Below are 27,944 nucleotides of genomic sequence, written 5' to 3'. Positions count from 1 at the left end.
GGAAATATATAAATTAAGCCGATACAAGATTAATTAATAAAGAGAGTACATATATATAAAAATAAGAAAAGTAGAGAATTCAAATCCCCAAATTTGAATATCATTGTTTCATTTGCGGTGCAATAAGCAAAATGCTTCATCTCTGGTGCCTTTGTTTTCTCTTCGTTTATAAAGTTATAGTATCAAAAAATTAATATATATTTTTGTTTAGTGAATTTGATAGTCTTTATCCAAGTTGCGGTCTAATAAGCAAAATGCTTCATCTCTCCGTCTAGCCTTCGTTTTCTCATCATTAATTGGTCGGATAAATTAACTTGAAATCCATGAACAACTAAGAAACTAAAATTTATGTCTTCTACCTTGCTCTTCAAATAATATAAGACAGAAAGAAAAACATAAAATATATACAACTTTGAAACAACAAACATTTCAATAGAGGGTGTAAATTAAAGCAATGAAGGAAAATCATTTGAGAGTAGTTATGGTGATAATGTTGGGATGGATTATCCGAGCCGTAGTGCAAGCAGAAGATGATCTCTCATCCTCTCTTCCTTCTCCACTTTCCTCTCATCTTCAGTTGATGGGTTTAGATCAAAAAATATCGAAGGTTCCAAATATTATATGTGTCTATATCAAGCCATCAAACCTTGTTTTCAAAGACGACGAACAGAAAAACGGTTTTTGGATTGTATGGATTTTTACTTCGCATCTTGTGGTAAAAGACCGCACACAAACCCAATATCCAAACCCTATACTTAACCATAGCATCTGCAACACACAGTACAGACCAAAGTGTGACTAGTAGAAGGAATTCCAGCTTAGCAAAGCTACATCAGCAAGCTAGGCATCGGTTAAACAGCTCAAACCGATCGATTCTAACCAAATTCTATCGGTTTGTAAATTTGTTATGCTTAATTAGCAGGGTTTATTTGGCTCTAATATAAATACAAAGCCTTACCGGTGCAATCGTTTGTGTGAATGCATGAAAATGTTCTCACCAATTCCTCTTCTATTATCTTTCATTAATCTCTGCTACTTACTATGAAACTTGTTTTACATTTTGCTCTTGGAATTCGTCCAATTATGGTGAGGAATGGTAGAGTAATAAATTAGAATAGATTAAAGATTTGATTTACACTAATCTAACAAAAATTATAATAATAATAATCCCGTTTATTATTTCAGTTTTAAACAATCAAATAACATTTACAACAGTTTCAATGATTTTATATACAAAAACTGCATGCCATAATTCATCAAAAGTGATTTATGTATGAATGACTTTTTTTTATTAACAACTATCGTTCATAAATTTTAGGCATAAATTCAATTTAGACACATAACTATATATGCTATTTCAACGGGGTTCACGAACTTTTAAATATTTCAAATATACACTTGATTTATTATGTAAATTGAAAAAATGAAATTTCGTCCATCAATTTCTTGAGAGATCAGTTAAATGTCAGCTTGCATTTTGCTAACGGGGATTAATTGGCGACGTAGCACCAACTCAGCATACATTTCCCGCCAAATGAGCAACACATGTCCACTTGACACGGGCCCACACACCCATTACCTCTTTCCTGCTCGTCGAACGCTCTCCTGACCATTTAGTCTCCAAAAAACATCACGTTTTCCCCCAAATTAGAATATAAATCTCTCACTTGTGTTCAACGAGCGAGAAAGAGATGATGAGTTTGTGGACCCGTGTCAGGGGTTAGGTGGACCCGTGTCGCTCATTTCCCGCGAAATGAGCGACACGGGTCCACCTAACCCCTGACACAGGCCCACAAACTCTCTCTCTCTATTATTATTAAATTGTGGGCCCGTGTCGCTCATTTGGCGGGAAATGTTTGCTGAAATAGCGCCACGTCGCCAATTCATCCCGATCAGCAAAATCCAAGCTATCATTTAACTGATCTCTCAACGAATCAATAGACAGAAATTCATTTTTCAATTTAGATAATAGATCGGGTGTATATTTGAAATATTTTAAAGTTCATGGACTCCGTTGAAATAGCTTATATAATTATGTGTCTAAATTGAATTTATGCCTAAGTTTTAAATTTTGATCCTAAGACTAATTAGAGAGGCATGAGTCTAAATTGCTAATAACTAAACACCTAATTATGCATATTGTGGTAGTCTTGTTAATAACCAAACAGTATATAATCCCCACTAATCGACAACCAACTTTGGTGAATATGCATGTAAGAGTTTATTAAAACTTACCATGTGGCTAAGGAGGGAATGTGACATCGAAAAAAAAAGGATTGAAAACAGAGTTAAAAGTTTTTTTTTTTTGGTAAAGAATAGCTAGAGATCTAAACAGATCGATCTAAAATTTTTGGGTAAATTCGGGTTATTATTATTATTATTATTCATTTTTTTTTTTTTTGAAGAGATCACGTTAGGTTTTTTAAATTTAGGGATAAAATATTTTTTTGTAATGTAAGTTTTATAATATTTTGTAAAAAGGTTAAAATATATAGTCTTTGTAAAGACTTATGTGGCACAAATAGGACACTCTAGCACTCTCTTTTTTTCTCTTCTTACATGGGACAATCCCTTAATTTAGTGATTAATCTAAGGACACATTCTCTCCATGTCTATATACAATTACAAGCATATTCCCCCTTTTCCAAAATGGCTCCTAGATATGGTCAATCATCAATTGTCCGTAACATATATAGTAAAATAGAAAAGGGTATATTTCATTTTACCCCTTCATTCAGTTATTTAAGGTTGGACCTTTTTTTTTTTTTTTCTCCTGGCCAAAAAAAAAAAAAAAAGGTTGGACCTTTTTAGCTCATCAGAATTATCAAAAATCACATGCTTTGACATTGTTCAAACTGAAAACGTATGTACCAAATTGGAATATTTAATAAAGTAGATGGATACCTAAAAAAATTACCAGGAGATATAACCTTAATAAAAAGTTTGTTCGATAATTTGGAGGTGGGTCGAACTACAAACTCAATCTTTTAAAACCAATATATTCTCTTAAAACAAATTTTGAAAGCAAAAATTGATTGAACGATTCAAGTATATATGTTGGAGGAGCTTCCCTCTCACCTTCTTCATCCCTCTTCCTGTTGATGGGTTTAATGTTCCTATTGTCCTTTTTCTTTTTTGTATATGTGCAGTTTGCACTCACAACACCTCTATATAAGACTTTAATCACCAGGTTTAATGTTCTTTTTTTCACATAAATAAATTAGATAAACAGAAAGGTATACAGAAGTAAGGTACGATGTGGTAGCTTTTCTTTTTATACACTGTACTACCATACATGAATTCATTCATAAATGCTTAAATGTTTATATTTTTTGCAGATTTGAATCATGTGCAAAGTTATATGACAATTTGCTACGAGTGCAAGAATTAGTTGCATTTAATACCTATTGGCAAGGAAGACTTACATTTGGTACCAGACCATGAATCAAATATTGTAGCATGCAATCCATCATGTGCTTTAAACACTGTTATCACAAGCTGTTTTATGCAAAACATGTAAATTTTTTTTTTTCCTAAAATAGAATTATGGTAATATTTCTTTACTGGGTGTATGAAAGATAACATCATCAATTGTGTAGCCTCTTTAGATTGAGTAAATCAAACGTAACATTCTGAACCGAGCGATGTGCCTTTGATATTTTAATTCTTGTTTAATTATCATTTTTGCACAGTAAACCTGATCAAAAGCCATTTCAAGACAAGATTATTAAGGACAAGAAAACCACCAACCATTAATCTAATAACAGACTTGGTGAGTCTAAAACCCACACCTCCTCCCCAAGTACGAAGTAAATTAGTAATAAAGATACACTTCCTTTGCTGTCACACACAAGCAAATCATTTATCTGGTCAAAATGCATCAACTAACAAATATCAAAAAATTGAATGAGACAGGACAACTTGGCGCCTTTCGGCATCTGACAGAACAAATGCATTGAACAGTTAAAATAAATACTATCTCGGTTTACAATCACATAAACACATGTTCAGATACTGCAAATTATGAAATATTAATATATCTGAATAACAAGAAAGCACTAATTCGAAAGGCTGTGCCACCCTAGGCTCAAATGGAGAAAACTTCACTAAATAGTTAGCTCTATCCAACATGACATAATTACAAGGGAGCGGGACTAACCCACCTTGTAATATCAAGGACGCACTCTCTTGTTGCTGCATGAGGGGCACTTGTACTGCTTGATGTGCTCAGCTCTGGCAGGAGTGATCTTCACACATTTTCCATGAAACCACTTCTCACATATGTCACAACAAATCCAGAATTCATCTGAAGCATAGTTCTCCCCGCATGCACCACACAAAGTCTCCCCATGCTCATCATCATCTTCCTCATCCAGTTCCTCGTCCTCATCCTTTGGCATCATTTTTGCATATTTGCCCGATTCAGAGCCTCGCTGTTCTCGGATAAAGAATTGGTAGCAGTAAGTAACATGTAAACACAATAATATATCAATACAATGATGAAACATGATGAAGCAATTAATAAGCTGTGTAAAATAAAACTAGCATGAAGCATTAGGACCTAACTTAGAAAGTATTAAATGCTCTAGGTAATCACTGCACCATTGTTGCTTATCGGGAAAAAAAGGGAATCACTGCACCATGGCAGCTGCACAACAAGATCATTTCTAAAATGAGTTTGGGTAATGGCTTCTACAGAACTTAACTGGCACCAATTCATTTACATTAAGCCATTCAAAGACAAAATACTGAATAATATTTGAGTAAGTGTCAGGCAACACACTTGTACAAATACAAGTTCCACTCACACACAGCAATTCTTGTTCTTTCTATATCATATTAGAATTAGTTATTTTCTCATACGCTTTTATAATAGAAACACACACATGCACATGCATGCACACTAAGCATTCCATTTTTATTGTATTAGAATCAGTTATTTCCTTAAAATTTTATATTAAATTTGAATCTTCTTGGAGGAATGGCTATCCGTAACAGATCAGTTTGAAATATGGTATGTGGACATCAGAGCATTAAATCCAATAGTAGGATTGGTGAAAACTGAAACCCTAATAAAAGACAACTAACTAATCCAGTTAGCATAAGCTATGAACAATATAATCAAAGCAAAAATCTCTAAGCGTTTCATTTATATCATAATAGAAATTAATATTTCTTATACGCTTTTATACAAGAACTTGAATCTTATTGGTGGAAGGGTTCCCTATAACAGAGCAGCTTAAAATTTGGCATCTGCATCATTAGAGTATTAAATCGTATAGTGGGATTGTAAAAGTGAAATCTTATAATAGTTATTAAGTGGTGAAAAAGCTCAATAGTATACACTAGTGGCAAATGATCCTGCTTTATATATGTAGAGAGATAGGTATGGTAGAGAGATAAAACTAAACTAGAAAACATATATCTTTTTTTACCCCTTTAGTGTTTGACTTAGACTTATGGCTGCTGTGATTTGAAACTAATGACTTCTCCTTTGACTGTTTCTTTGACAAGCCTGTCACAACCTCGAATATTGTTGGCAGATCATTTATCATATTGAAGAGGTGTTTCCTGCATAAAAAGAAAGATAAAGAATTATTGAATCACAACCTAATCACTTTGAGCCTCTTACATAGAAGAATTTCTTCAGCCTAAACCAGTTTTTTGCTCTCTTTTTCATTTGGTTTTAGAACAAAATATTAGTGCTTCAGCAAAGGGATATTCCAGCTTATTAACCACTATTAAAACCAAGGATATACAAGCTTAAATTAAATTTCTTTTGGTATTTAGCTTAAAATTAAATTGAGAATGCAGGAACAGAAGCTTAATCCTAAAAAGTGCTGGAACAAAATAACATCCAAGAACATTGGCATATACATGATATGCACGTATGTTTAAAAATTTAAAGAACGAAACTATAATCTTTTATAAGACATAAAAATCAGATAGCTAAGCAGTTTTAACCATGCTAGGTCACGTATTCTAAATTTATAATCATTGGAGGGCCAATCCCCTATGATTTCAGTGGAAGTCAACCCTATCCCCACCCCAAAAAAATGAAATTCATCCCAAGGGAATCATAATATAGAAGCAGGAAGGAAAGTAAACACACCTATCAGCTTTATCAAAACCGAATCTGGCACCAAAATAAAAAGCCACTGATAGTAACCATGCATCGCTATGCACAGCAACCAGAGACAACCAGTCCTTTTCGTGCATCCCGTCTCTGGCAAAGTTGATGCCCAAAGCAGGTTCTGGCAGTTCTGGAGGAACTTCTTCAGCAGGCAGATTAACTTCCCATTGTTCATTAGGGAATCCATACAAACAAAGATTCTCCTTGTCTGAAACATTCAACAATTAGTTAAACACAATAAGCATCACTTCTTACCATATGGATGCCGCAGAGGTATACAAAATTTCCATCATTTCTTACCATAATGTATCTACAGCATCAAAAAAACCAGAAAGGAAGATAACACAATACAAAACCATAACAAGCAACTGCAAATGGAAATGTTAGACAGGAATAACAGTACTAGGATGCAAATACTAACCCACAGATAAGTTGTGCTATTTGATTTGTTAAGATTGGTATAATTCTAAATGCAAGCTTAATTAGATAAAAAAAAGTCATCGATATCAACACATATTTAAAAGATCCTTTTCACCATAGCCTGAATTACATTATACCAAGCCACAGAAAAGGATCTTCCACTTCTGACGACCACAAAAAAAGTGAACCGAAAGATCTGTTTAGCAGTTACAAAATTCAGTAAAGGCATTTTTCCTGACCAATCAATTACATCAAAGCCTAACAAGAGTTGCATGACCCGAAGAAAGGTCGGATTTTCAAAAATAAACTTTGCAATCAGCACAACACAGCAAATAATAAGCAACTGTAAAATCAGTAACACAAATAAACCAAAGAAAAAAGAGAACAAGCGACTGGGAAACTAGATTGCCATCAATGCAATTATAAAAGGAGGGGGGAATGTTAAAGCACCTATACTAGAAAAGTAGCTAATATTCTGCATATATAAAGTCAGAAAGTAATACTATTCTAGTATTAAAACAAATAATTCGACCCCAAGTTGCAGAAGCTCAATATTCTCCATATATAAAGTCAGAAAGTAATACTATTCTTGTATTAAAACAAATAATTCGACCCCAAGTTGCAGAAGCTCAATATAACCCCCCCCCCCCCAGCAAAAAAAAAAATAGAAAGAAAAAAAAAAAAAAAAAAAAAACTCAACGCCATGGAAGAGAAAGAGAGACAACAATTACAAAGAACACAAAATTTTCTTTTGTACCTAAAGTAAGAACTTTGTTTTCATAATGCTACCATGAACTTTTATGTGTTTTTCCATATATTTTTTTTAAACCCCTTCGTGCAAGTATAAAGCTGAACCATGACCATAAAATAAAAATATCCACAAAAGCATAGAACCCTAACCAGGATCGCATTGCTGGTAAAAGTCTTCAACATCTGCACCAAAATTTTTTAAAAAAAATAACAGAAACAAAGTTAGAAACATAAAATACACTTTAGAATGCAGAAATAAAGTTAGAAAAATAAAATACACTTTAGAATGCAGAAATAATAGAAAATTAAAAGAAAATCCTTAGTAACAGCAACAAATACAATGTCAAAGTAACGTGACAAAATTCAAAATTAAAAAAAAAAAAAGAGTGAGAGAGAGACCAGTGGTAAGAGCTTTGATCATGCCGGCTCTACGGCCCTTGAAGTCCCTGAAAACCTCATCCACAGTGCGTGGGCTGTACGCGCCTCCTCCTCCTCCTTCCATGTCCGTACAGTCTCGTCAGAGCTTTTGTTCTCAACCGGTCACTCTCGTCAGAGCTAAAAGCTCAGAGAAGAGAAAAATGAGACTGAAGAAAGAAGGAGGCGAAGGGTAGAATCGTAAATAGATTGCTTTCCAAGTGGTATTTAATTATTTATTTATGTAGATGCAACGTTTTCAGCAGCAGAAGAGAAGCCAAAAATCGCAACGTTTTTTCTTCAGTGGCAGAGAAGTCAGAGAGAAACAGAGAGAAGGATTGGGGATGTTTTAAAAGGAGGGAAAGGGGAAAAATAATAATTAAATAAAAGGAATTTTCTTTGATGGAAGGGTTTTGGATGACGTGGAGTTGAAGGATTGGCTGTAGGTTTGCGGACTCGAAACCGTTTTTAAATAGAATTTTTGGGTGTGGGAAAAGGGCAATGTTGATGTTGAAATGCGCTGGGTACTGCGGTTGTTGCTTAAAATCGGTGGTCCACATAGCACACGATAACCAAATATTTTAGTATGGGCTTGTGTTGCGTCTCCAGTCGCACGATTAGATCCGAAAGGCAATTGGCGACGGCTACTATGAGTCTATGAGAGACTTCAGTGGGTCCCATGCCTGTAGGATCAGATTTCGTACAGGCATAATACACGTGTCACGGTTTGTACCACTGATCTTGAGCAAGAGCTGCCATCGGTCCACGGTGGGTGGTGCGGAGGAGCACCGCCGTGACCGGCAACGGAGTGCGGACCATTGAGTCTATGGATTTGGGAGCTCTCAATCTCATTTGGATTTTGGAAAATCGGGGGACTGAGCGAGGCATTTAGGATTGCGTTGATCGCACTTATATAGAGTTGGAGGTGAGGATTTGGAAATTGACAGATATGCCACTAACAAACACCCATAATTTCCAGTGGATTTGGTAGTTAGGCCCGTTTCTGAAATTTGAAGGTCATATATGGGTTAATGATGGGCCAAGAAGCTCAAGCCCATGATTTCGATTCTTTGTTAGGTTTGAGGGATCAAAGACGAAAGTTACTCTTACCATTAGAACCATTCAGTACAACCCACATAACTTTAAAATCACCAACCAAATTGGATTATGTTTGAAGAAAAGTTTAAACACAAGTACATTATCTCATTGCTCGAGAAACTATGCTCTGATCACTTTCATGTTTACTGTATGTAATCAAAATGCAAAAAGACAAACTTCGAATGAGTTGGAATGTCAAACTTAACATTTTTCAAATCAATATTTGTCCTAAAGCACCATAAATGGAGATACAAATACTGCACCAACACAACATATATTTGCATTTCTAGCGACTTCTTATTTCATACAATGGGTGGTTAGTCAGGGCAGATTAGGTATCGAGGGTGTATGTCAGAAGTCATATAGTATATATAGAAGGCATTCACATTTTGTCTGCATCTTCTGAAGTTTGTAAAACCAACAAAAAAATCTTCAACAGGAAAAACCCGAAGGGGTGCAGCAGGTCTTGGCGGAGCCACTTCTCAAAGAGAGCTTTCAATTGCTGCAGCTTCAAAAAAAGGAACAAATTGTTTGAGTCCTGCGGGAAGCCAATCATAATGCTTGGAGAAGTCTAAAATCCATCCAATCACTTCGCCCCCACATCTGAGAGTGGAGAAAGAAAATTTAAGCATCAATAACCAAAGGAGAAAAGCAAGCACAGGCTTCTAAGATAACTAATTTTACCACAAAAAAAAAAAAAAGCAAAGCTTCAAAAATATGATGAATATAAATCATGTAGTTTGCAAAATAAGCAAGTTAGATAAGAACTTAAGTAATGAATCCTAAATTTTGTGAAGACCAGGGACTTCCATCCTTAGGGTTCAACTACACAAAGTATACAGTATTTCCCAAGGAGGGAGAACAATTAGCTTCCAAAAATATCAACAATATCAACGTGACAGCATCAGCCACAATGCTTGTTGATATGTGGTAAGCCGCATCCATCCCATGTTTATCCCTAAACTACACAATTCAGTATGTGCAAAAACAAGATTCTTGTTTTGCTCTGTTCTTAATTCTTACATAGTTTCATTATCTTCAGCAGTGTTTTCCTTCATTCACCTTTTGTGTGTGCATGTGCATAAGATTATAGAAGATTTGATTACCCAAAACTTACCAGTATCATTGTTCGATGATTCGTCTTTTTTCCCTGGAGCATGTTCTTGAAGAAACTCCTGGATCGATGTCCAATATTGATCACCACCAGCAAGCCAAGTATCCATATGCATGCCAGTAGGAAATTCCACAAAGACACATCGCCTATTATGAGCAGCTGCTTTAGCATACAGCATTTGCATATGGAACGGAGGAATCATCTCATCTTGCAAGCCAGACAGAAAGAGGATTGGCTGCTTAATCTACATTTAAGATGGTCATACATGAGGGATCAGTAAACTTCTGATATCAGCAAGAAAAGTGGCTCACAGAACTTTATTGATTTTAAGGCACTGCAACTGCTACTTAGCAAGGGAGTTTTACAGCTTTAAAAATCATGTATTATTGGTACTAGCATTGCAAGAGGTAATATCAATACAGATTTTTACACTTGCCAAAACCAAATATATGCAACCTGGCTAAAATACTTTTATTTCACCCAGATATTCTGCATAGGACCAACAATTGACTGGTGCCTTTAATAAAAAACTGGATGATGTAGAAAATTGAAAAGGGTGACCAATATTTGTCTAGCATAGTATTTCATTTTTTAACCAAGTAAGCTCACCTCACCAATGACATCAATTGTACTCCAAGGAGAACGTACTAGAAAATTAAGAATTTTAGGACTTTTCGAACCACTGCCTCCAATAAACCACTTCAGGAAAGGCAGTAAAACCCCAGCCATGTCCAAAATAGATGTGAAAGTGTTTTCCACTATCAGTGCAGCAACCTGCAATGCATAAACAGGTAAAACCTATTTCAGCCTACCAACTCAAACTATACAATTTAAAGGCCTTTAACCTAGTGGCAAAGATTCAAAGTTGATCAAAGAAATTGACAATACACTGCAACTAGTTATATTGATTCAATTAAGTTGTCAGAGAAGTAGAAATTCACTGCACACACATTGATAAAAACATAATATGAATGAGGATGTTGTAAAGGTGACTAAAAAATAATCATAAGAAAAAGTGGCTAAAAAAATTGGAGAAACTTAAGATGCTAGAACACGTCAAGCTAACCAAATTTGGCATATTCCACCATAGAAAGAGAAGTGAGAATGAAATAAACAAGATAGTTTAAAAAGTGTTGTGTGTGTGTGTTGGGGGGGGGGGGGGGGGGGGTGGTGTCGTCACAGAGATCCACCAAACCTGACCCTCCTTTTTGCTCATGTAAGTGGAAAAACATGATGTCGGAAAAGATTTATTGGGGTGATACCTTATCGGGGTTGTTTTTAGTAACCACAGCTCCAACTGCACCCCCAAGTGACCTTCCAAAGACAATTATTCTAGATGTGTCAATGTCAGTCCTCTGAGAAAGATGATCCAATGCAACCTAACAAAAAGAAAGAAAAGTATACATACATACATACATACAGCACTAATACATAAAAAAGTACAGTAGACTTTAATACATCTGTTAACCCAAAAAAAAATACCTGAGCATCTTTTGTAATTCCATGCTGAGAAGGATATCCTTCACTTGCTCCATAACTGTATATCAATGAACATAAGACTATAAGTACGCATATGTCAACCCAATTTTTTGTTCAACGTCATATATTAACCCAAGTTAAACTGCTTCTGAAATAACAAAGCCATAAGCTATAAACATAGCAGGCACATACCCTCGATATGAAAGCATAAATACGTTGCATTGCAACCTTTGTATCATTATGCGGACCATTTCAAGACGATGAGCAATATCTGCAGGTCAGTAGTCAAGGCCAACAAAGTATATCGGACTCCTCATAAGTTCACGAAAATTACATGTAAACTAGAATGCAAAAATCACAAACACAATGCAATGCTAATGTTTGCAAATTGTAGCAATAGTCATGATGATTCTGATAAATAGGATACTTCCAGCATTTTCTTGGAAAAACAAAAGGGTTGGACCTGCAAAGCAAGAAAAAAAAAACAACTTTATAAGCCCAGAAAGAATATGAGAATCTTAGAGTAAATTCAAAAGCAGCCCAAAATAACAGAGTAATTGAGGTCCTAATTACAAGAATTTGGGACGAATTATAAGCTTGCTGCGTTTTAGTAATTGCACTATGCCCTCAAACCAAGCAAACCCTAATTCGGTGAGCGAAACCACAACCAAATTCACCGATAGTCAAGCTAATCCAAAGCAAAAGAAAAACAGGAAAACGAATCGGGTTAAGAGTCGGATCGGACCTCGGCAGTTGGGGAAGAGCTTGATGAACCAGGCGTGGAGTTTAACGCCGTCAGGGGATCGGAGCCAGACGTCCTCGTAAGTGAGTCGGAGCCGGGCCGGGGTAATCGGGTAGGACTTGGCGAGGCCCGGCAGGACCGGCACGTAGACCAGCCTCTCTTGGAGGGCGACAAGCAATGCCATGCCGGCAACGACTAGACCTCCGACGCCGTACAGCAGAGCATTCACGTACGACACCATGGCTTGGCTTCGCTGTGTTTCTTTCTTGCTCGGCTTGGTCTGATGGCTCTAACTCTGGGCTTCTTCGATTGGCCAAGTCTTAACGCTCTGTAAAGTTGGGACGAAAAATTAAAAGAAAAAAAGAAAAACCTCTCTGGAAAGTGAAAAATGGAATTTCCGTGAGAAATTAAATTCGTGGGATTGAAATTCCGGAATTTTTTAAAAAACTTGAAGGAAAAGGAACATTGAGATTTTTTTTTTTGGTTATTTATTCGATTTATAGGTGAGGGTGGGGCCTTGTCAATTGGATATCTCTTCTGTTCTTCCAGCCTTGGACCTGGTCCACATGGGAGGTCCTATACTATGGTCTGTGTTTATGATAATTAACAAAAAAATTTATTAGTCTTTACTCTCTAGAAGTTTTTCAAATTTTATAATTTTTTTAAATAATTGGAAGGCTATGTAGCCTATGTGTAGACTGTACAGTGCAGATTCTATGTTTTTCTCTCTCTTCTTTTGAGTTGAGAGAGGTGTAAAGAGGGGGAGGGGGAGTCAAATTTTATTGTAAATGTATCTATGTGTTTTACCGATGAAATTATAGATCTCCACCTAAACTTGAAATTGTAATTGAACCGGTAATCTAATGGAATTTTTTTTAATATAACTAATATATCATATAATTAAGGGATTAATGTCATTTTGCTCCCCAGACTATTACACATGTATCAGTTTGCTCCCCAGACTTTTAATTTGAAAAATTAAGGACCCTGACTTTTTCAATTTTGCCAATTAAGGTTATTCCGTCAATTTATACATTTTTCATCTAAAATTTCGAGATGATCAAGCAAAATTTAGCAAGAAATAAAAGAGAAAAAATGATGCATGAGGAAAAAATGATAAGATCTAATTGGAAGGGACCATTTTGCCCTCAAAGATTTGGATAAAAAATGTGTAAATTGACAAAAGAATCTCAATTGTCAAAATTGAAAAAGTCAGAGTCCTTAATTTTCCAAATTAGAAGTCTGGGGAGCAAACTGATACAAGTGTAATAGTCTGGGGAGCAAAATGGTAGTAATCCCTATAATTAATTCAATATGTAAAAATATTATTGAATAATTTATTTATATTTATAAAAAATATTAATAACATCTATTCATATTATATCATATATTATTATATTCGACAAAAGTTCAACTCTCACATTAATTTTGATATTCCATATTATATTGGAATCTAATTTCGAATTGTATTATATTTCACATAGATGACAACCCAAATTTCTGCAAAGAAATTGTCAAAACATCGCAAAGGATTTGTTGCAAGAATGACAGTCTTGGAATCTAATAAGTAATACTAATAATCAAACTTTTCTTTCAGGTCACAAATGCACGCAGTGTTTAGTAATAAGAAAAGGAACACCAAAGTGAAATTCGAACACAATCCCATGACATCTAGCTTAATATCTTTGGATTTATAAAGTATCCATATAGACCCTATTACATTACAGAGGTCTCAAAACGCCATTCCCATTAGAAGCATAAAATGTAAAATGTAGAGTGACAAAGCCAAGGATGAATTGCCCAAACCAGTGAGATGGTGCTGTTCATGCTCACCACTCACCGGACAACTGAAGCGCAATGCTGGGTTCCAGCGCGCATAAGCCGCCCACTAAAGTGCATGCCCCCGCCCACGTGGGGAGGGATGCCTGAGAATCTGTGATCTGGCTGCCGAAACATAGCATCAGTATTTGAAACACTGGTTATGTCTAAGCGGGTTGCAATGGTAGTGATGTATTCGCTGCTTCCTGAGTGATGACTTTCTGTGTCCCGTGTATCTTTCTGATGTAGGTTGATGGAGTCCAAAACATGATGAGTGCTATTGGTGGAGTCCAAAACATGATGAGTGCTATTGGTGGGGTTCTGATCAGATTGTTGCTGCTTTTTTGAGCTGAGAAAGCGTCCCCCAGAACCCCTTACCCTTTTCAGGGCATGAAGGTGCCGAGACTCATGAAGATATGGCTGCATTCATTTAAAAGTGACAAGAAAAAGAGGGTTAAGCCTCTATTCATTTAAAAAGAGAACAAAGTTAGAAAAAAGGAGAGCACTGGTAAGGTATCAATTGCTACACAATTGCTTCCATTGACATGATGAGTAATATGATGAGATTCTGGTCTCTACGCACAATCTTTTATTTCTTCTTTTGGGTTATGTAAGTAATGCATCCAAAACTAAATACATATATAATACCAGCAAAAGATTTCAAATGGATGGTGACTTAGTACCTTTCGAGCTTTGAGAAGTTTGTTTTGAGCCTCCAACTTTGCCCGTGACTGTCTCCTTCTGAGGATTCCATGGTACTGTTTTGCATTGACATAGATGGGTCCCTCTTCTGCAAGATCAAGAGGCAATGGAACTCGTGCAGGTGCTATCCCAACCATCTGGGGCTGAATTCAGTCATTTCCAATTGTAAGTACATTAAAAAAGTAGAGACAATCAAAAGAAATTATGAAAAACTAATAAGTATAATCTAAATGGAGGTGTTCAAATCATAAAGTGGACAAAAAAAAAAAATTGTTTCTCCAACGAGACGCACAATGGTAGAATATTAATTCATCTCATAAAGTTAAAAATAATTAGCTGCATCCCCTTTGGCACAATAATGTGAATGATTATGGTACAACACATTTTTGCAAATTAGAGACTCCTACTTACAAGTAATTGCTTCTAGATATAAGGGAGTAGGGGTAGCATTGTAGCTACAGTCCACATATCATTGGTAAAGGAAAACAATGTACTCAAGAAAACTTACCATAGCCTGAGGTCCATATGCAGTCAAGAACCCACCATAGTAAGGATCAGCATAAGGATATGGTACGCGACCCTGTCAGGTGTAAGGAAGGAACAGCATAAATTAACAACCATCTAACAAGTTAAATTCTGGGTATAACAGAACAACCTACCGCTAAATTGTTGTAACCAACTTGAGAAGGATTCGACATGAGATCTAGATTATTACTCAGCAAGAAAACTGGCTTCATTTTCCCTTCAACTCCCTTGCCACATATTTCATCTTCACCTGGGTGCATGGGGAACAACTAATTCAAACTCAACAAGCACAAGAAGACAAGGGGAACAAAGAATGTTATAGTGGTAAGCATATCTGATATGAGTATCGAGCATGTATCATATGACAAATTTGTAAGGGTTCAGTATAAATGGCTCTCAGTCTTCAGAAATTTCACTTCTTAGGACATATAAGAAAAAAATTTCATCATTATACCAGTGCACTCTTGAAGTCTGATACCAAATAAAATTGTATACCAGAATAATATTATGATAAGATCATAATACCAGGAGTATAAATACCAGATTCTGATGAATTGCTTTGATCTTGAGATTGACCAATAGATTGTGCTGTGGATGATCCCTGCTCTTGTTGTACTTGAAGTCCTAAATGCTTTGCATCATGATGAAGTTGCGGCGTGAAGCTTACATCCTTGGATAAAGACTCTGGAATTTGCCGTTCATTTGGGTTCCACAACATGCAATTAGTATTAAGGGGCATTGACTGGACAGAACTTTGATTGAAGATTTTCTTGTCCAAGTTTTGAGTTGGTATAGCTAATTCTATCAATGTGTCCTGAATTTTTTTGCAAAATCCAAAACATTCTTATTAAGAACCACGTAGCTCATATTTGACACAGATTATCTACTCAGATCAACACATAAAACTATAAAAGGGTACATGTAATAGCACAGTATGCAACCATTCAATCACGTTGTGCATTATAGCACATGAGCAATCTCATTAGAAATTAAAGCACAAAAAAGATTCAAACAACATTAAGTTCTCTTCTAATACAATTAACATGAATAAATATTCCATACAAAAGAGAAAAAGAATAGGAGCTCGCCATTGAATTGAAATTACGCAACAAATTAATCAACACTTAGAATTGGAAAGCACAAAAGATTTACTGAACATTATATTCTCTTCTAATACAACCATGAATGATTCCAAGAAAATAACAAATGACATTCTCTTAATATCTTATGCCATAATAAACCCCAGCAACCTCTGCCATTTTATATCAGATTTACGCAGGCAGATGAAGCATTTACAGAAAACTTTGGAATTCTTGTTTCTAACACCTTTTAAATGAAAAATCAGACTCCACATGCACAGAACAGAAAAGAGAGGTTTCCATAAGTTTCTACAGACTGCGATACTTTATATATCAGTTACTGTGTCAAGAAATTAAAGAAAAAGACCCAGCGTGAAAAAAACCCGGTCATTCTTTTAGTTCAGTAAACATTACAAACAAGAGAGCTTTCCATCTACATGCAGCATCAGTAGGCAGCAAATCAAACCCCAACCTCATGAAACAGAAACAGATCAACGAGAGGCAAATCAGTCAATAAGTAGAGACATGAGAATTTTAGAACAACCCCATCACACAAAAAAAAAAAGATTTTCAGATAATAATATATAAGTTACTCGATCCTCCCATTACTCACTCAAACCCAGAAGAACAAAGCAATATCCACAAACCCACTAGTATTAGTGGAACAACAATATTTTAAAATATAAACAAATAAGATGCAGGAAAAATATAGAAAAATAAAAAGAAAATGTGAGAACCAGAATACCCATAACCAAAAATAAGAAAGCAAAGTACCCAACACAGCAAAGGCCAGAAACCAATTAATAAAAGCGACAACTTTACCAGAACCACTTTCCCATCTTCAGCAACAACTAAAACAAAATCACCATCATCCCAAACTCCACATGCAATCAGTAAATAGCAAAGAGAAACATACCCACTCAGATTCTACACCCATAAATGAACCGTCTAGCTAGAAAGAGATGGAGCAGAAAAAGAAAAAAAGGGGGGGGAAGGACAAACATAAAAATAAAAAGAAGAAAGATAAAAAGCAATAAGAAAGTAGGAGAGTGGAGACAGGAAAAGTATGAAAAATATCAAGGGAGTGTGTGCGAGCGAGAGAGAGAGAGAGATAGACCTTTGGGATCTGGTAAGGCATGAATAAGCAGCAAAGAAAATAGCTGTTGGGATGTGCTTGGACATGTCTCCTCTCTTGAAACTTCTCTCTCTCTCTAATAAAACACTCTTCCACAGTTCCACAGTCTCTCTCTCTCTCTCTCTCTCTGTCTCTCTCTCTCTCTCTAATACTTTTTCTTTGTTCTTGGGCTTTGCTGTGACAACACAAGGCACACAAAAAGAGTCATAAATTCCTAATAAAAGCACTCTCCACCCACCACCATCTCTCTCTCTCTCTCTCTCTCTCTCTCTCTCTCTGTGACTAACTCTTTCTCTGTATTTTCCTGTATTTTCAAGCTTTTGTCTTTTTCTTTTCTTTGGTGGCCCACACGCACGCCCAAACACGCCCTTAACCCTTGGCTGCATTCGCTTTTTTATCTCAGCCGCCGTTCACTGTGGTTGTCACCTGGTTGACCACGCGCATGGCCCACTCTATGCTTACGTTACGTTCTCCTGTGATATGGGTTGTGTCCACGCTCCGCTTTTGCGAGTGAAGATTCTAGTAGATTGGGATGTTTAAACCATTTTTCTATTTTATCCTCGTTAATTTTTAATAATTTTATTTTTTTCAAACTTTGAAAAATTAAAAAATATAGAAGTCACTACTAATGACGTTTGAGAAAAACTACATTGGGAAGACACACCAACCTAAGACGTAATTAATGATGTATTTGCCATAAAACCTCTGCAACAAAAGCGTCAACTTTTCTCTGATTCAGCTTAAAATGAAAGAGAAAGCTTCAACTTCAGCTCCGGTCCATAACTCCATATACATTTTATCTGCACTTAGTCTATAGTAATAATAACCAAGGAATGAAATTTCGAAATTTTCGGTGAAATTTTGTCGAAAATTTCGTTTTTTTGGGTCACCGAAATTTTATCACATACCTAATTATTTTCGGTAATTATTTCGACGAAATTTCGGCGAAATTGGCGAAATTTCGACTGGGTTTGGGGGCTGGTTTCGGGAAAATTGGCAAAATCTTCGATCCGCCGCCGTGCGGGGTCGTCGGAGCCAGGGAAGCACATGGGCAGACTCACCGTGACGAGAGGAAGACAACCCAAGTGATGGGAGGTCGCGTCGTCGCCGGAAAAGTGAGATCGCCGCCGGAGCTCCAAGGATCGGCCTCAGCTGGTTCGCGACTCGGGGGAGGTTTCTGGACTGCGCCGCCACCAGGGGGAGGAAGAAGGAAGAACGGTGAGGAGATCTGGGCCGGTCCCGTTGCCAGCCATGGCTGGACGCGCCGCCACGCGCCGGTGGCAGGTGCGGCGAAGGTGAGGCACGCGAGAGAGAGAGAGAGAGAGAGAGAACCAGGAGAGAGGAGAGAGAATGGGATAAAAATCTGGTTTTTGGGTTTTAAAACCCCTTTTGTAAAAATTACAAAATTGCCCTTTACTTCAAATGTCCGTAACTTTCAAACCATAACTCCGATCGACGCGTGCTACGTGTCTACGAACTCGTGAACTCGAGACCTATCCAACGTGCCCAAAGTCCGAATCAAAAGTCTACTAAATTTAAAAGTTAACTTTGGGTCAAGCCTAATTTAAAACAAAAATAATTAAATAATTAAAATTAAATTAAAACCTTTTTAAATTCCAAATAAATTCTCAAAATCCTTAAAATAAATTCTCAAAATATTTAAAATAATTATTTGGAAAATACAGGGTCTCACAGAAAAGGGGCTGGGTGAGGGGGGGTGTGTCGGGGATGGACTGGGTTGGGGGGAGAGAGGCAGGGGGCTGGTGCTTGGTGGGGAAGAATACCCTAAAGGGCCTAAATCATAATATCTTATACCATATGGTCCATATCTTAAAGAACATACAGTATATAGAGTTTAGTGCATAGATTATAGAGTATAAAGAGTATTAAAATATATAGAGTATATAGGGTTTAGTATTAGGGTTAGTGTATAAATTATAGAGTATAAAGAATATACTGATTTCATTATTCATTATACTAATTTTGTTTAACAGTTTTTGCCTCCAACGCGCATTATATTCATCTTATATCACATGAAACCTATTATATAATTTGGTTTCTTCAATGTTTTTTATTAATATAGTAGATAATATGTTAAATAAACATATGGTCAAGTTTCATTCAAAATTTCCATATTTTGATAACAATTTCCGTCGTTTTTATCTAATTTTATCGAAATCGAAATTTTAATCGAAATTTCCACGAAAATTTCTGTTGAAATTTCCATCGAAAATTTCCTCGAAACCGAAATTTTACTCCTTGATAATAACCATGCCCATGGTACGTATAAATGGTCATTTTTATTAATTTTGTAGAAAGTGTATGGCTAGCGCCCATTCTCCCCTATATTTCTTTTCATTTCTCGCGAAAGTGAGACGCGAGTTATAATTTGAGCGTCATTTTTAGGCCTTCCACAATGATGATGAAGAAATTTTAATTCTGATTTTTGTCTGAATAGTTACCTGATTTCTATCTGAATAATACTAAGAGTGAATAAGTCATTTATATATTTATTGTATTCTTAGTGGTGATGAGAGTAATATCTTAGAGTAATATTGTTGTACCAAATTAAATTAGGTTCATTGACTTTAGGTACCAAATTATAATGTTTTTTCATTTCAACTACTAAAACATTTATGTCATTTCACTTTAGGTACTAAATTTTAGTTTAGGTACCAATTTTAAAAAACATGCTTATATCAAACTGTGACTGTCTAACAATCATAACTTTTTTATTGATTTGTTGTTTTTTCAATATATGCAAGGTTTAAACTTTAATGTTTAGTCTTTGAGTTATAGGACTTCATCCCCCAAACTTAAATCAAAATTATGAAACCCTTAAAAATTTTGATTTTTTATAAATTTTAAATAGTCACAACTGTGACTGTTCGACAATTACAACTGTAACTGTTCGACAGTCACAACTGTATAACAAACTGATTTGTGACCTAATCCAAAATGTTTTACTCTAGGTTAGTACCTAAACTAAAAAAAATCAGTGTCTTGCTGCTTTACTAAAAAACTATTGATATTTGGTATTTAATCCTAATTTTCTAAATTAAATTATGTCAAATCTTAATTAATTGATCATTAATTTTTAATTTATAAAGTAATTATTTATAAAAATTATACCAATGTTATTATTTTAATAAAATCTTTAAAAAAAAGTCCAATTTTACGTATATTTACAAATAAATTATCTTGATCTAATGCACCATTTAATAAAGATTAATGCATCAAAATTTCACACACAACACAAATTTATATCATTTCAAAGGATAATGAAGTAAATGAGGTATTTATAGAAAAAATGTGAAAATAGCCGTTGGATTCAATGTCATAATTTTTAGAGTTTTTTTTTTCAAATTTTTCTAGATTTTTTCGAATTGTTTCGGTAGTTTAATTAATTCAAACAAATAATTAAAGAATTGATGAATTTTGATTGGCAAAAAAAAAAGGATGAATTTTGATTGGCCAAACACATGGGCCTCGCGTCAACTGTAATTATCTGACATCATTTGTCTCTCCTCTCTCTTCACGTGGGCAGGCTCGCAATGGATATAAATTAGAATCAGTGATGATCATATATGGACATCACTAATGGTATCAGGCCAGATAATAATCACTCTTTCCAGCCCACTGTGAGTAGTGATTTTTATTTTTTAGTCCAATAAATTAGAATCATAATCAAAATAAAGGCCTCACTGTGAATTTCCTTACAATAAAACCTCTACAAATCAATTTGCTTATAAGTTTTAAGCCTTTACAAGCCTTTTTTGTTTTTTCTTTTCTTTATTACCTTGGATGAAAATTGAATTATAGCTTTATTTTAATTAGGGAAACTTAGAGTCCAGTCTATTTTATGAGTATTTCTTAGATTAAGATCGGTAGTGATTTAGGGATTTTAATCAAGTCATTTTATTTTTTTCTTTGACGGCTTTATGTTAGGTTTTAACTCTAGAATTTTAGGCAAACTCTACACCCTATAAGAGAAAATATCCTTTAAATCCGAGAAAGACTTTATTATGAATTAAATGAATTTTCTTATAAATTAAAATAATTTATTATGAATTAAAATAATTTTTTAATAAATTAAAATGATTTTATTATGAATTAAAATGATTTTATTATGAATTAAAATGATTTTCTTATAAATTTTAAAACACCTTTGATTTCTATCTAAAAATTATTTTTCTAAAAAAACCAAACTTAATTATCTCTTTTTTAATTATAAGTTTATAACTATTACTCTACTCTCACCACTTGGGTTAATCACAAAAGTTTGTGTGTCAAATCAAAAAGCTTTCACTTTGTCTAAAGTTGATCAATAGCGGTGGCGGGAGCTTCTTTGGTTTCCGATCCGGCTGCTCTCCGACCTCCGGGGAGCAATCCTTCTGTGATGATCCTTCTTTTGGTAGTGGTTCTAAGCGTCTCCGACCTGAATCGACGATTATTGATGATGGTGTCCTTAGTTCTTCTCCTGTACAGAATGCGACGCTTATCTCAGCGTCTTTCAAGGATATGCTCTTAAATTCGGATCTCTCGGGTTTAAAGGGTCTGGACCAAGATCATCTTGTTCTTAGGAAGGGTGATTGTATTGTTGAGCCTAGCTGTATACCTGCCATTCGTTTCTCTGAGAATGTTACGGATCGTCTCTGTCTTGCGTGGCGTTGTTTTATTATCATCAAATTCATGGGTCGATCTCATGCTTACAGTTTCATTTTGGAGAAACTGAAGCATAAATGGGGTGTTAAGGGTCCAATGTCTTTGGTTGATATTCATAATGACTATTACATTGCAAAATTTGTTTTGGAGGAAGATATGCAAAAGGTGCTCTCTGGTGGCCCGTGGTTTGTTGCCGGCCAACATGTGGTGGTTCAACGTTGGCGACTTGGTTTCAATCCTTTGGAGGATAAGGTAACTCACATGGTTGTTTGGGCTCGCATTGTTGGGTTGAGTGTTGAATTTTTTTAATTTGGAAATTATTACTGCTATTGGTAATGTTCTTGGGATTACTATTAAGGTTGATAGTCATACTTTGGGTCAATCCATAGGTAAGTTTGCTAGAGTTTGTGTGGAAATTGATCTCAGTAAACCTGTGGTTTCTTTTGTTAAGATTCAAGGGCGTGTCTATAATGTGGTTTACGAGGGGATTAATTTGGTGTGCTTTGAGTGTGGATGTTATGGTCATGGAAAGGATAAATGTCCAATAATTCTGGAGATTAAGGCTAAGCAGGCTAGTGTTGATAGTCCTCCAAATGTTGATGTAGATATTGATGGTGGTTTGACTACACCTGCTGGGAATTGTTCTGCAAAATCTGTTGAGGGTCCTGTTTTGATTGGTGATGAGGGTCCTAAGAATCTTCATGGTGAATGGATGGTTGTGAAGCACAAATGGAAAAAGAAACCAGGGAATTCTGAGGGTGGGGCTGGTCCTAGTAAGTTTAAGGGAGAAAGGCCTTCCGGCTCAAGATTTAATGTTTTAAAAAATGCTTCTGATTTTGGGATTAATGGTCAGGCTGATATTATGCCCAATTCTATCCTAGATGGTCCTTTTGGGTTTGGAAAATTGGTTGAGGCTAAAAATGTGAAGATTTCTTCTGCATGTAAGAAGAAGGTTAAGGGCCAGAAAAAGGCCTTGCTGGATACCTCTAATGGTCAGACTAATCCTGTTTCTCAGAATGTGCAATCCAAGCCCCAGGCTCCTATTTCTAAGTCTAAATCTAAGGCTAAGACTAACGCTAAAGCTAAGGGAATTGATGGGGGAAGTGGTGCTCCTCCTGTTGGTGTGCAGATTAGAGAGGTTAATGTCCAACATGATGTTGGTGGTAATTTCTCCTGGAATGTTGGTCTTTCTCCTAGTTTTGTCTCTGGGAAGGGCAAGGACACTCTTATTCATGGGCATGACCCTCCTAACATTTTGGGCTCTTGTGATGCTGGTGAAGACCCGATTGATTCTTTTTCTTCTTATGTTTCTGAGTGTAATGTCTCAGCAAATGCTTGTGAGAATGGTGACTTTCAAATGAGAGTTGGTGGGTTTAATGATGAGACTAATGCCTCTAACTCCTTGGAGGCTATGTTACTTGCTCAGTAATGAGTTTTTTTTCCTTATCTTGCTTATTTTTTTCCTTTCCATCATTATGATTGTGATGTCTTGGAATGTGAGGGGTGCTGGTGGTTCTAATTTTGATGCCATTATTAAAGACTTCAGGAAAATGTATCACTTCAATGTTCTGGCTATTCAAGAGCCTAGAATTAGTGATAATAGAGCTTTAGGGGTGGTTAAATCTCTGGGGTTTAGTAATTTCTTTATTGTGGATGCTAATGGTTTCTCTGGAGGTGTGTGGCTTTTATGGGATAGCTTTTATGTCAACCTTTAAGTGGTTGCTTGTTCTAGTCAAACTATCACAGCTTTGGTTAATATGAATCAAGAATTTTGGTTCTTCACTGTTGTCTATGCTAATCCTCACCCTGGTCCTAGGGAATTGTTGTGGCAATATATGGATGGGTTGTTTTCCACTATTTCTATTCCTTGGCTAGGTGTTGGTGATTTTAATGATATTGTGGATCACTTGGAGCAACGTGGAGGTAATCATACTACTGGTAATGGTCATTTTGCTTATTGGATTTGTAGAAATTCTCTGGTGGACCTGGGATTTATTGGTCCTTCTTTCACTTGGAGCAATAAAACATATGCGGGTGATACTAAATAGAGGAGATTTGATAGAGCTCATTGCTGTATGGGTTAGAGGCAGCTGTTTCCGAAAGGGTTTGTGAGGCATCTTCCCAAAGTTGACTATGACCACTGTCCTCTTCTTGTTTGTCTTTCTACTAGTCATGTTCCTAGAAAGGATCTCATTCCCTTCCGTTTTCAAGCTATATGGCTAGATCATTCTGATTTCAAGGGTTTCATTACTGATACTTGGGGTTCTCTCTCTAGCCATGCCCTCCAAAAATGTCTTGCTTTGTCTAGTTCTTTAAAGGAATGGAATGCTAATATTTTTGGTTGTCTTTTTAAAAAGAAAAAAAGAGTCTTGGCTAGGCTCAATGGTATTCAAAAGGCATTGTGCTACTCTTATAATCCTTATTTGATCAATCTTGAGAAGGATTTATGCAAGGATTATAATTTGATTCTTCAACATGAGGAAATTTTTTGGATGCAAAAGTCTAGAAATCTTTGGCTTAGAGCTGGTGACAAGAATACCAAGTTTTTTCATCTCTCTACTATTATTCGGAGGCGAAGAAACAAGCTTGAGGGCTTGCATGATGAAGATGGAGGTTGGGTCTCAGATAAAGTTGGTATGCATGATATTGTGATAAGGTATTTTCAATGATTGTTTTCTGATAATTCTAGATCCTTGTCTTATGATCTTCTTCCTCATTTATCTCCTGCATGTTTTGAGCACTGGGGATTTGGGTCTTATTTTTCAAGATATTAGTGAAGCAGATATTAAGAGTAGTCTTTTTTTCCATTGGTGCCCTTAAAGCCCTTGGCCCCGATGGGTTGCCTGCCTCTTTCTTCCATCATTTTTGGGATGTTTGTAAACATGATATTGTTTCTTTTGTGTTAAGGTGTTTTGCTACTGCTACCATTCCTGAGGGTTTAAACAATTCTTTGATTGCCTTGGTGCCTAAAGTTGCAAACCCCACTTCTGTCTCCCAATTAAGGCCTATTGGCCTGTGTAATACCCTCTATAAAGTTATCTCTAAGATTGTGGTGTCCAAGTTAAGACTTGTGCTTCCAAAGCTCATCCATCCTACTCAAGTCAGTTTTGTGCTTGGTAGACATATCACTGACAATATTATTGTTGCTCAAGAGGTTTTGCATAAATTTAAATTGACTAAGGGTCAAAAGGGCTACATGGCTTGGAAAATTGATCTTTCCAAAGCTTATGATAGACTTAAATGGGGTTTCATCAGAAATGTTCTTATGGAGAATGGTATCAAAGGCTTTCTTTTAGATTTGATCATGACCTGTGTTTGTTAGGTTCCAGGCTATCATTAATGGGGAAATATCTTCTACTTTTGTACCTACATGTGGGATTAGACATGGTGACCCTCTCTCTCCCTATCTTTTTGTTCTTTGCACGGAGAAATTGTCTCATTTGATTTCTCAAAAAGTCATTTCTTCTGCTTGGAAACCTGTTAGCATTTGTCAAGGAGGACCTTTGGTATCTCATCTTTTTTTTGCATATGATCTTATTCTTTTTGGGGAAACTTCTGTGGATCAGTCCTCTATTATGAAGTTTTGTTTGGATGTTTTCTGTGATGTTTCTGGGCAACAAGTTAGTTTTCAGAAGTCTTGCATTTTTGTCTCTCCGAATACTTGCCCTAAAATTGCAATTGAGATTGCTTCTATATGTGGTTCCCCCTTACTACTTGCTTAGGAAAATATCTGGGAGTTCTTTTGATTCATTCCAAGATTGGTAAGGACATTTACATTGAGGTTGTTGAGAAGGTTAAGAGAAGATTGGCTGTTTGGAAGTGTAATTCTCTTTCTATGGCTAGCAAACTAACTCTTTTGCAGTATGTTACTTCTGATATCCCTATTTACTTGATGCAAACTATTCGTTTCACTATGTCTATATGTAATAAGCTTGATAGACTCAATAGGGATTTCCTTTGGGGGGGTTTCGGGAGATCATAATAGAGTGCACTTGGTTACTTGGGAGCTTGTTTGCAAACCTAAACATCTGGGAGGTTTGGGGCTTAAGCAAACTGCCTTGATGAATCAAGCTTTGCTTGCTAAGACTGCTTGGAGGCTTGCTCAAAAGGAGGATGGTCTTTGGGCTCATGTTTTATAAGGTAAGTACCTTAAGCAATTTGATATTTTAATTGCTAAAAATGTCCAGTATGCTAACCGCTCTAGCACATGGAAGGCTATCCTTTTTGGGGCTAATTTGCTTCTTAAGGGTATTAAATGGAGAGTGGGTAATGGAGATAGTATCTTATTTTGGAGAAATGACTGGCTTGGTATTGGACCTCTTTCCCATTTTGCTACTGTTCACTTTACTGATGATATGCTTGAGTTAAATGTTAGTAATTTTTTTGATGACGATAGAGGGTGGGATATTGACTGCTTAAAGGAATGTCTCCCTCTCCAGATTATTCAAAAGGTTATTAGTGTTCATGCTGGTGCCATTGGTAGTGGGGTGGATAGATGTATCTGAAAGCTCACTTCTGATGGTATATTTACTGTTAAAACTGCTTATTTGTCTCATTTTGCCACTGATATTGGTAATTGGAGATGGTCTTTTATTTGGAAATTGCATGTGCCTCCAAAGTTCAAGACCTTTCTTTGGACCCTCTGTCATGGTAGGCTGGATTATGACTAATGCTCAAAGGTTTAGAAGGCATTTTACTAATATCTTTGATTGTCCTAGATGCCCTGCGCAATGTGAGTCTTTGAATCATCTTTCCAAAGTCTGCAATTTTTATGTGTCTCTTTGGCATTTTATTGGTGTTTTTGCTGGTGTTTCCTTGGGTAGTTTGGATAGCTTTGAAGATTGGCTTGGTTTTAATTTTAAAGCTAATATCTCTACTAGGAAGGGAATCCCTTGGTTTTTTTTGTTTGCTGCGACTTTATGGTATATATGGAAGTCGAGGTGCTGCTTTGTTTTTTATTCTCACTTTACTTTGCCTATTAATCCCCATTGCATTATCTTTCAGTATGCTTGAGATTAGTATAGTGCAAATAAGGTTAGTTTCTCTAAATCTATTAGGCAGGTGATTGATCTTCATCGGTGGCCTCATGTTAAGGGTTGTGTGAAGCTTAATATTGATGGTTGCAGAAATCCTTCTTCTGAGATCATTGGTGCTGGTGGTTTATTGCGGAATCATGTTAGGGAGTGGATTAAAGGCTTTACTGCTAATCTTGGTGTTGGTTTTGTCCTTGAAGCTGAGTTGTGGGGTCTTTCCTTTGCTCGTGATCAAGGTGTTGCTATGCTTGAAGTGGAAAGTGATTCCTCCTTGTTTGTCTCCCTTGTTTCGAAGGAGGTTGATGTTGCTCATCCTCTATTTAGTCTTGCTAATAGCTGCAGGCTGCTTTTTGGTGGGTTTGCTAATTGCTTGGTGAGGCATGTGTATTGTGAGCAAAATTTTTGTTCTGATTGTTTAGCCTCCTTAAGTATTAGGAGGGATTTTGGTGTTCATTGGTTTGATTTCCCCCTCCCTCTGCTCTTTACTTTCTGCTGATGCTCTTGGTACTCCTTGTCTTAGAGCTGTAGTTGTTTAGGTTTTTCTTTTGGGCTTCGGCTCCTCTTGTACAAAAAAAAAATCATAAAAACTTAAACCTTATTATTATTATTTTATTAGAATATTAGGATTAAATACCAAATTTCAATAATTTTTTGGTATAGCATAAAGACCATATAATTTTTCAATTGAATTACCAAATTTAAATATAATTTTTTAGATTATGTCACAAATATGTTGGCCCCTTTGATTTGAACTTTTTTCATTTGACATTTTTATTCTTTGGCCCACATATGATGAGTGTTAGTTAAAATTTATAAGGTTTTGACAAAATTGCCCTT

At 36.0% G+C, this 27,944-nt stretch overlaps 4 protein-coding genes across 6 annotated transcripts; 1 reads left to right on the top strand and 3 right to left on the bottom strand.

Moving 5' to 3' along the window:
* Positions 1-3,924: 3,924 nt before the first annotated feature.
* On the bottom strand, positions 3,925-8,569 carry LOC147285121 (PHD finger protein ALFIN-LIKE 3-like). Its single transcript, XM_086243242.1, has 5 exons — positions 7,703-8,569; positions 7,454-7,486; positions 6,113-6,341; positions 5,436-5,571; positions 3,925-4,433 (listed from the first exon to the last, which is right to left on the bottom strand). Exons 1-5 carry the CDS (start codon positions 7,803-7,805, stop codon positions 4,173-4,175), a joined length of 762 nt encoding a protein of 253 aa, XP_086099368.1. The 5' UTR covers positions 7,806-8,569; the 3' UTR covers positions 3,925-4,172.
* Positions 8,570-8,974: 405 nt separating this feature from the next.
* Positions 8,975-12,605, bottom strand: WAV2 (alpha/beta-Hydrolases superfamily protein). Of its 3 annotated transcripts, none has more exons than XM_086244252.1 (8): positions 12,154-12,605; positions 11,836-11,871; positions 11,601-11,679; positions 11,412-11,466; positions 11,192-11,308; positions 10,539-10,703; positions 9,933-10,173; positions 8,975-9,317 (listed from the first exon to the last, which is right to left on the bottom strand). In XM_086244252.1, the coding sequence occupies exons 1-8, from the start codon at positions 12,389-12,391 to the stop codon at positions 9,298-9,300; spliced, it is 951 nt and encodes a 316-aa protein (XP_086100378.1). In that variant the 5' UTR covers positions 12,392-12,605; the 3' UTR covers positions 8,975-9,297. The 3 variants fall into 3 exon arrangements, with proteins under 3 accessions (XP_086100378.1, XP_086100377.1, XP_086100379.1); XM_086244251.1 differs by having other exon boundaries at positions 8,976-9,323; XM_086244253.1 differs by having other exon boundaries at positions 8,980-9,418; positions 12,154-12,604.
* A 1,095-nt stretch (positions 12,606-13,700) lies between these two features.
* LOC147285119 (nuclear transcription factor Y subunit A-3-like) lies at positions 13,701-17,535 on the bottom strand. The gene is made up of 6 exons (XM_086243995.1): positions 17,392-17,535; positions 15,736-16,009; positions 15,330-15,445; positions 15,179-15,250; positions 14,652-14,813; positions 13,701-14,388 (listed from the first exon to the last, which is right to left on the bottom strand). The coding sequence occupies exons 1-6, from the start codon at positions 17,410-17,412 to the stop codon at positions 13,987-13,989; spliced, it is 1,047 nt and encodes a 348-aa protein (XP_086100121.1). The 5' UTR covers positions 17,413-17,535; the 3' UTR covers positions 13,701-13,986.
* A 6,023-nt stretch (positions 17,536-23,558) lies between these two features.
* LOC147285118 (uncharacterized) lies at positions 23,559-27,643 on the top strand. Its single transcript, XM_086245775.1, has 9 exons — positions 23,559-23,748; positions 23,950-24,053; positions 24,159-24,730; positions 24,982-25,349; positions 25,797-25,895; positions 26,014-26,204; positions 26,262-26,561; positions 27,136-27,485; positions 27,628-27,643. The coding sequence occupies exons 1-9, from the start codon at positions 23,559-23,561 to the stop codon at positions 27,641-27,643; spliced, it is 2,190 nt and encodes a 729-aa protein (XP_086101901.1).
* Positions 27,644-27,944: the final 301 nt, after the last annotated feature.

This window comes from Dryas octopetala, chromosome 5 (genome assembly GCF_963921425.1).
Source record: "Dryas octopetala chromosome 5, drDryOcto1.1, whole genome shotgun sequence".
NCBI classification, from domain to species: domain Eukaryota; kingdom Viridiplantae; phylum Streptophyta; class Magnoliopsida; order Rosales; family Rosaceae; genus Dryas; species Dryas octopetala.
This window is presented reverse-complemented; position numbering and strand designations above follow the sequence as displayed.

Coding starts and splice junctions, on each gene's coding strand:
- LOC147285121 (XM_086243242.1), bottom strand. CDS start 7,805: ATGGAAGGAGGAGGAGGAGGCGCGTACAGCCCACGCACTGTGGATGAG. Junction 6,342..7,453: donor TTACCAGCAATGCGATCCTG/GTTAGGGTTCTA, acceptor TGAATGTTTCAG/ACAAGGAGAATCTTTGTTTG. Junction 4,434..5,435: donor CTAAGTCAAACACTAAAGGG/GTAAAAAAAGAT, acceptor ATCCGAGAACAG/CGAGGCTCTGAATCGGGCAA.
- WAV2 (XM_086244251.1), bottom strand. CDS start 12,391: ATGGTGTCGTACGTGAATGCTCTGCTGTACGGCGTCGGAGGTCTAGTC. Junction 11,872..12,153: donor GCTCTTCCCCAACTGCCGAG/GTCCGATCCGAC, acceptor CTTGCTTTGCAG/GTCCAACCCTTTTGTTTTTC. Junction 11,309..11,411: donor GAATTACAAAAGATGCTCAG/GTATTTTTTTTT, acceptor TCTTTTTGTTAG/GTTGCATTGGATCATCTTTC.
- LOC147285119 (XM_086243995.1), bottom strand. CDS start 17,412: ATGCCTTACCAGATCCCAAAG. Junction 16,010..17,391: donor TGCCTTACCAGATCCCAAAG/GTCTATCTCTCT, acceptor AAAAAAATTCAG/GACACATTGATAGAATTAGC. Junction 14,389..14,651: donor AACTTCTCAAAGCTCGAAAG/GTACTAAGTCAC, acceptor AAATGAATGCAG/CCATATCTTCATGAGTCTCG.
- LOC147285118 (XM_086245775.1), top strand. CDS start 23,559: ATGTCTTGGAATGTGAGGGGTGCTGGTGGTTCTAATTTTGATGCCATT. Junction 23,749..23,949: donor TGCTAATGGTTTCTCTGGAG/GTGTGTGGCTTT, acceptor TTCCTTGGCTAG/GTGTTGGTGATTTTAATGAT. Junction 25,896..26,013: donor AAGATTGGCTGTTTGGAAGT/GTAATTCTCTTT, acceptor TAAGCTTGATAG/ACTCAATAGGGATTTCCTTT.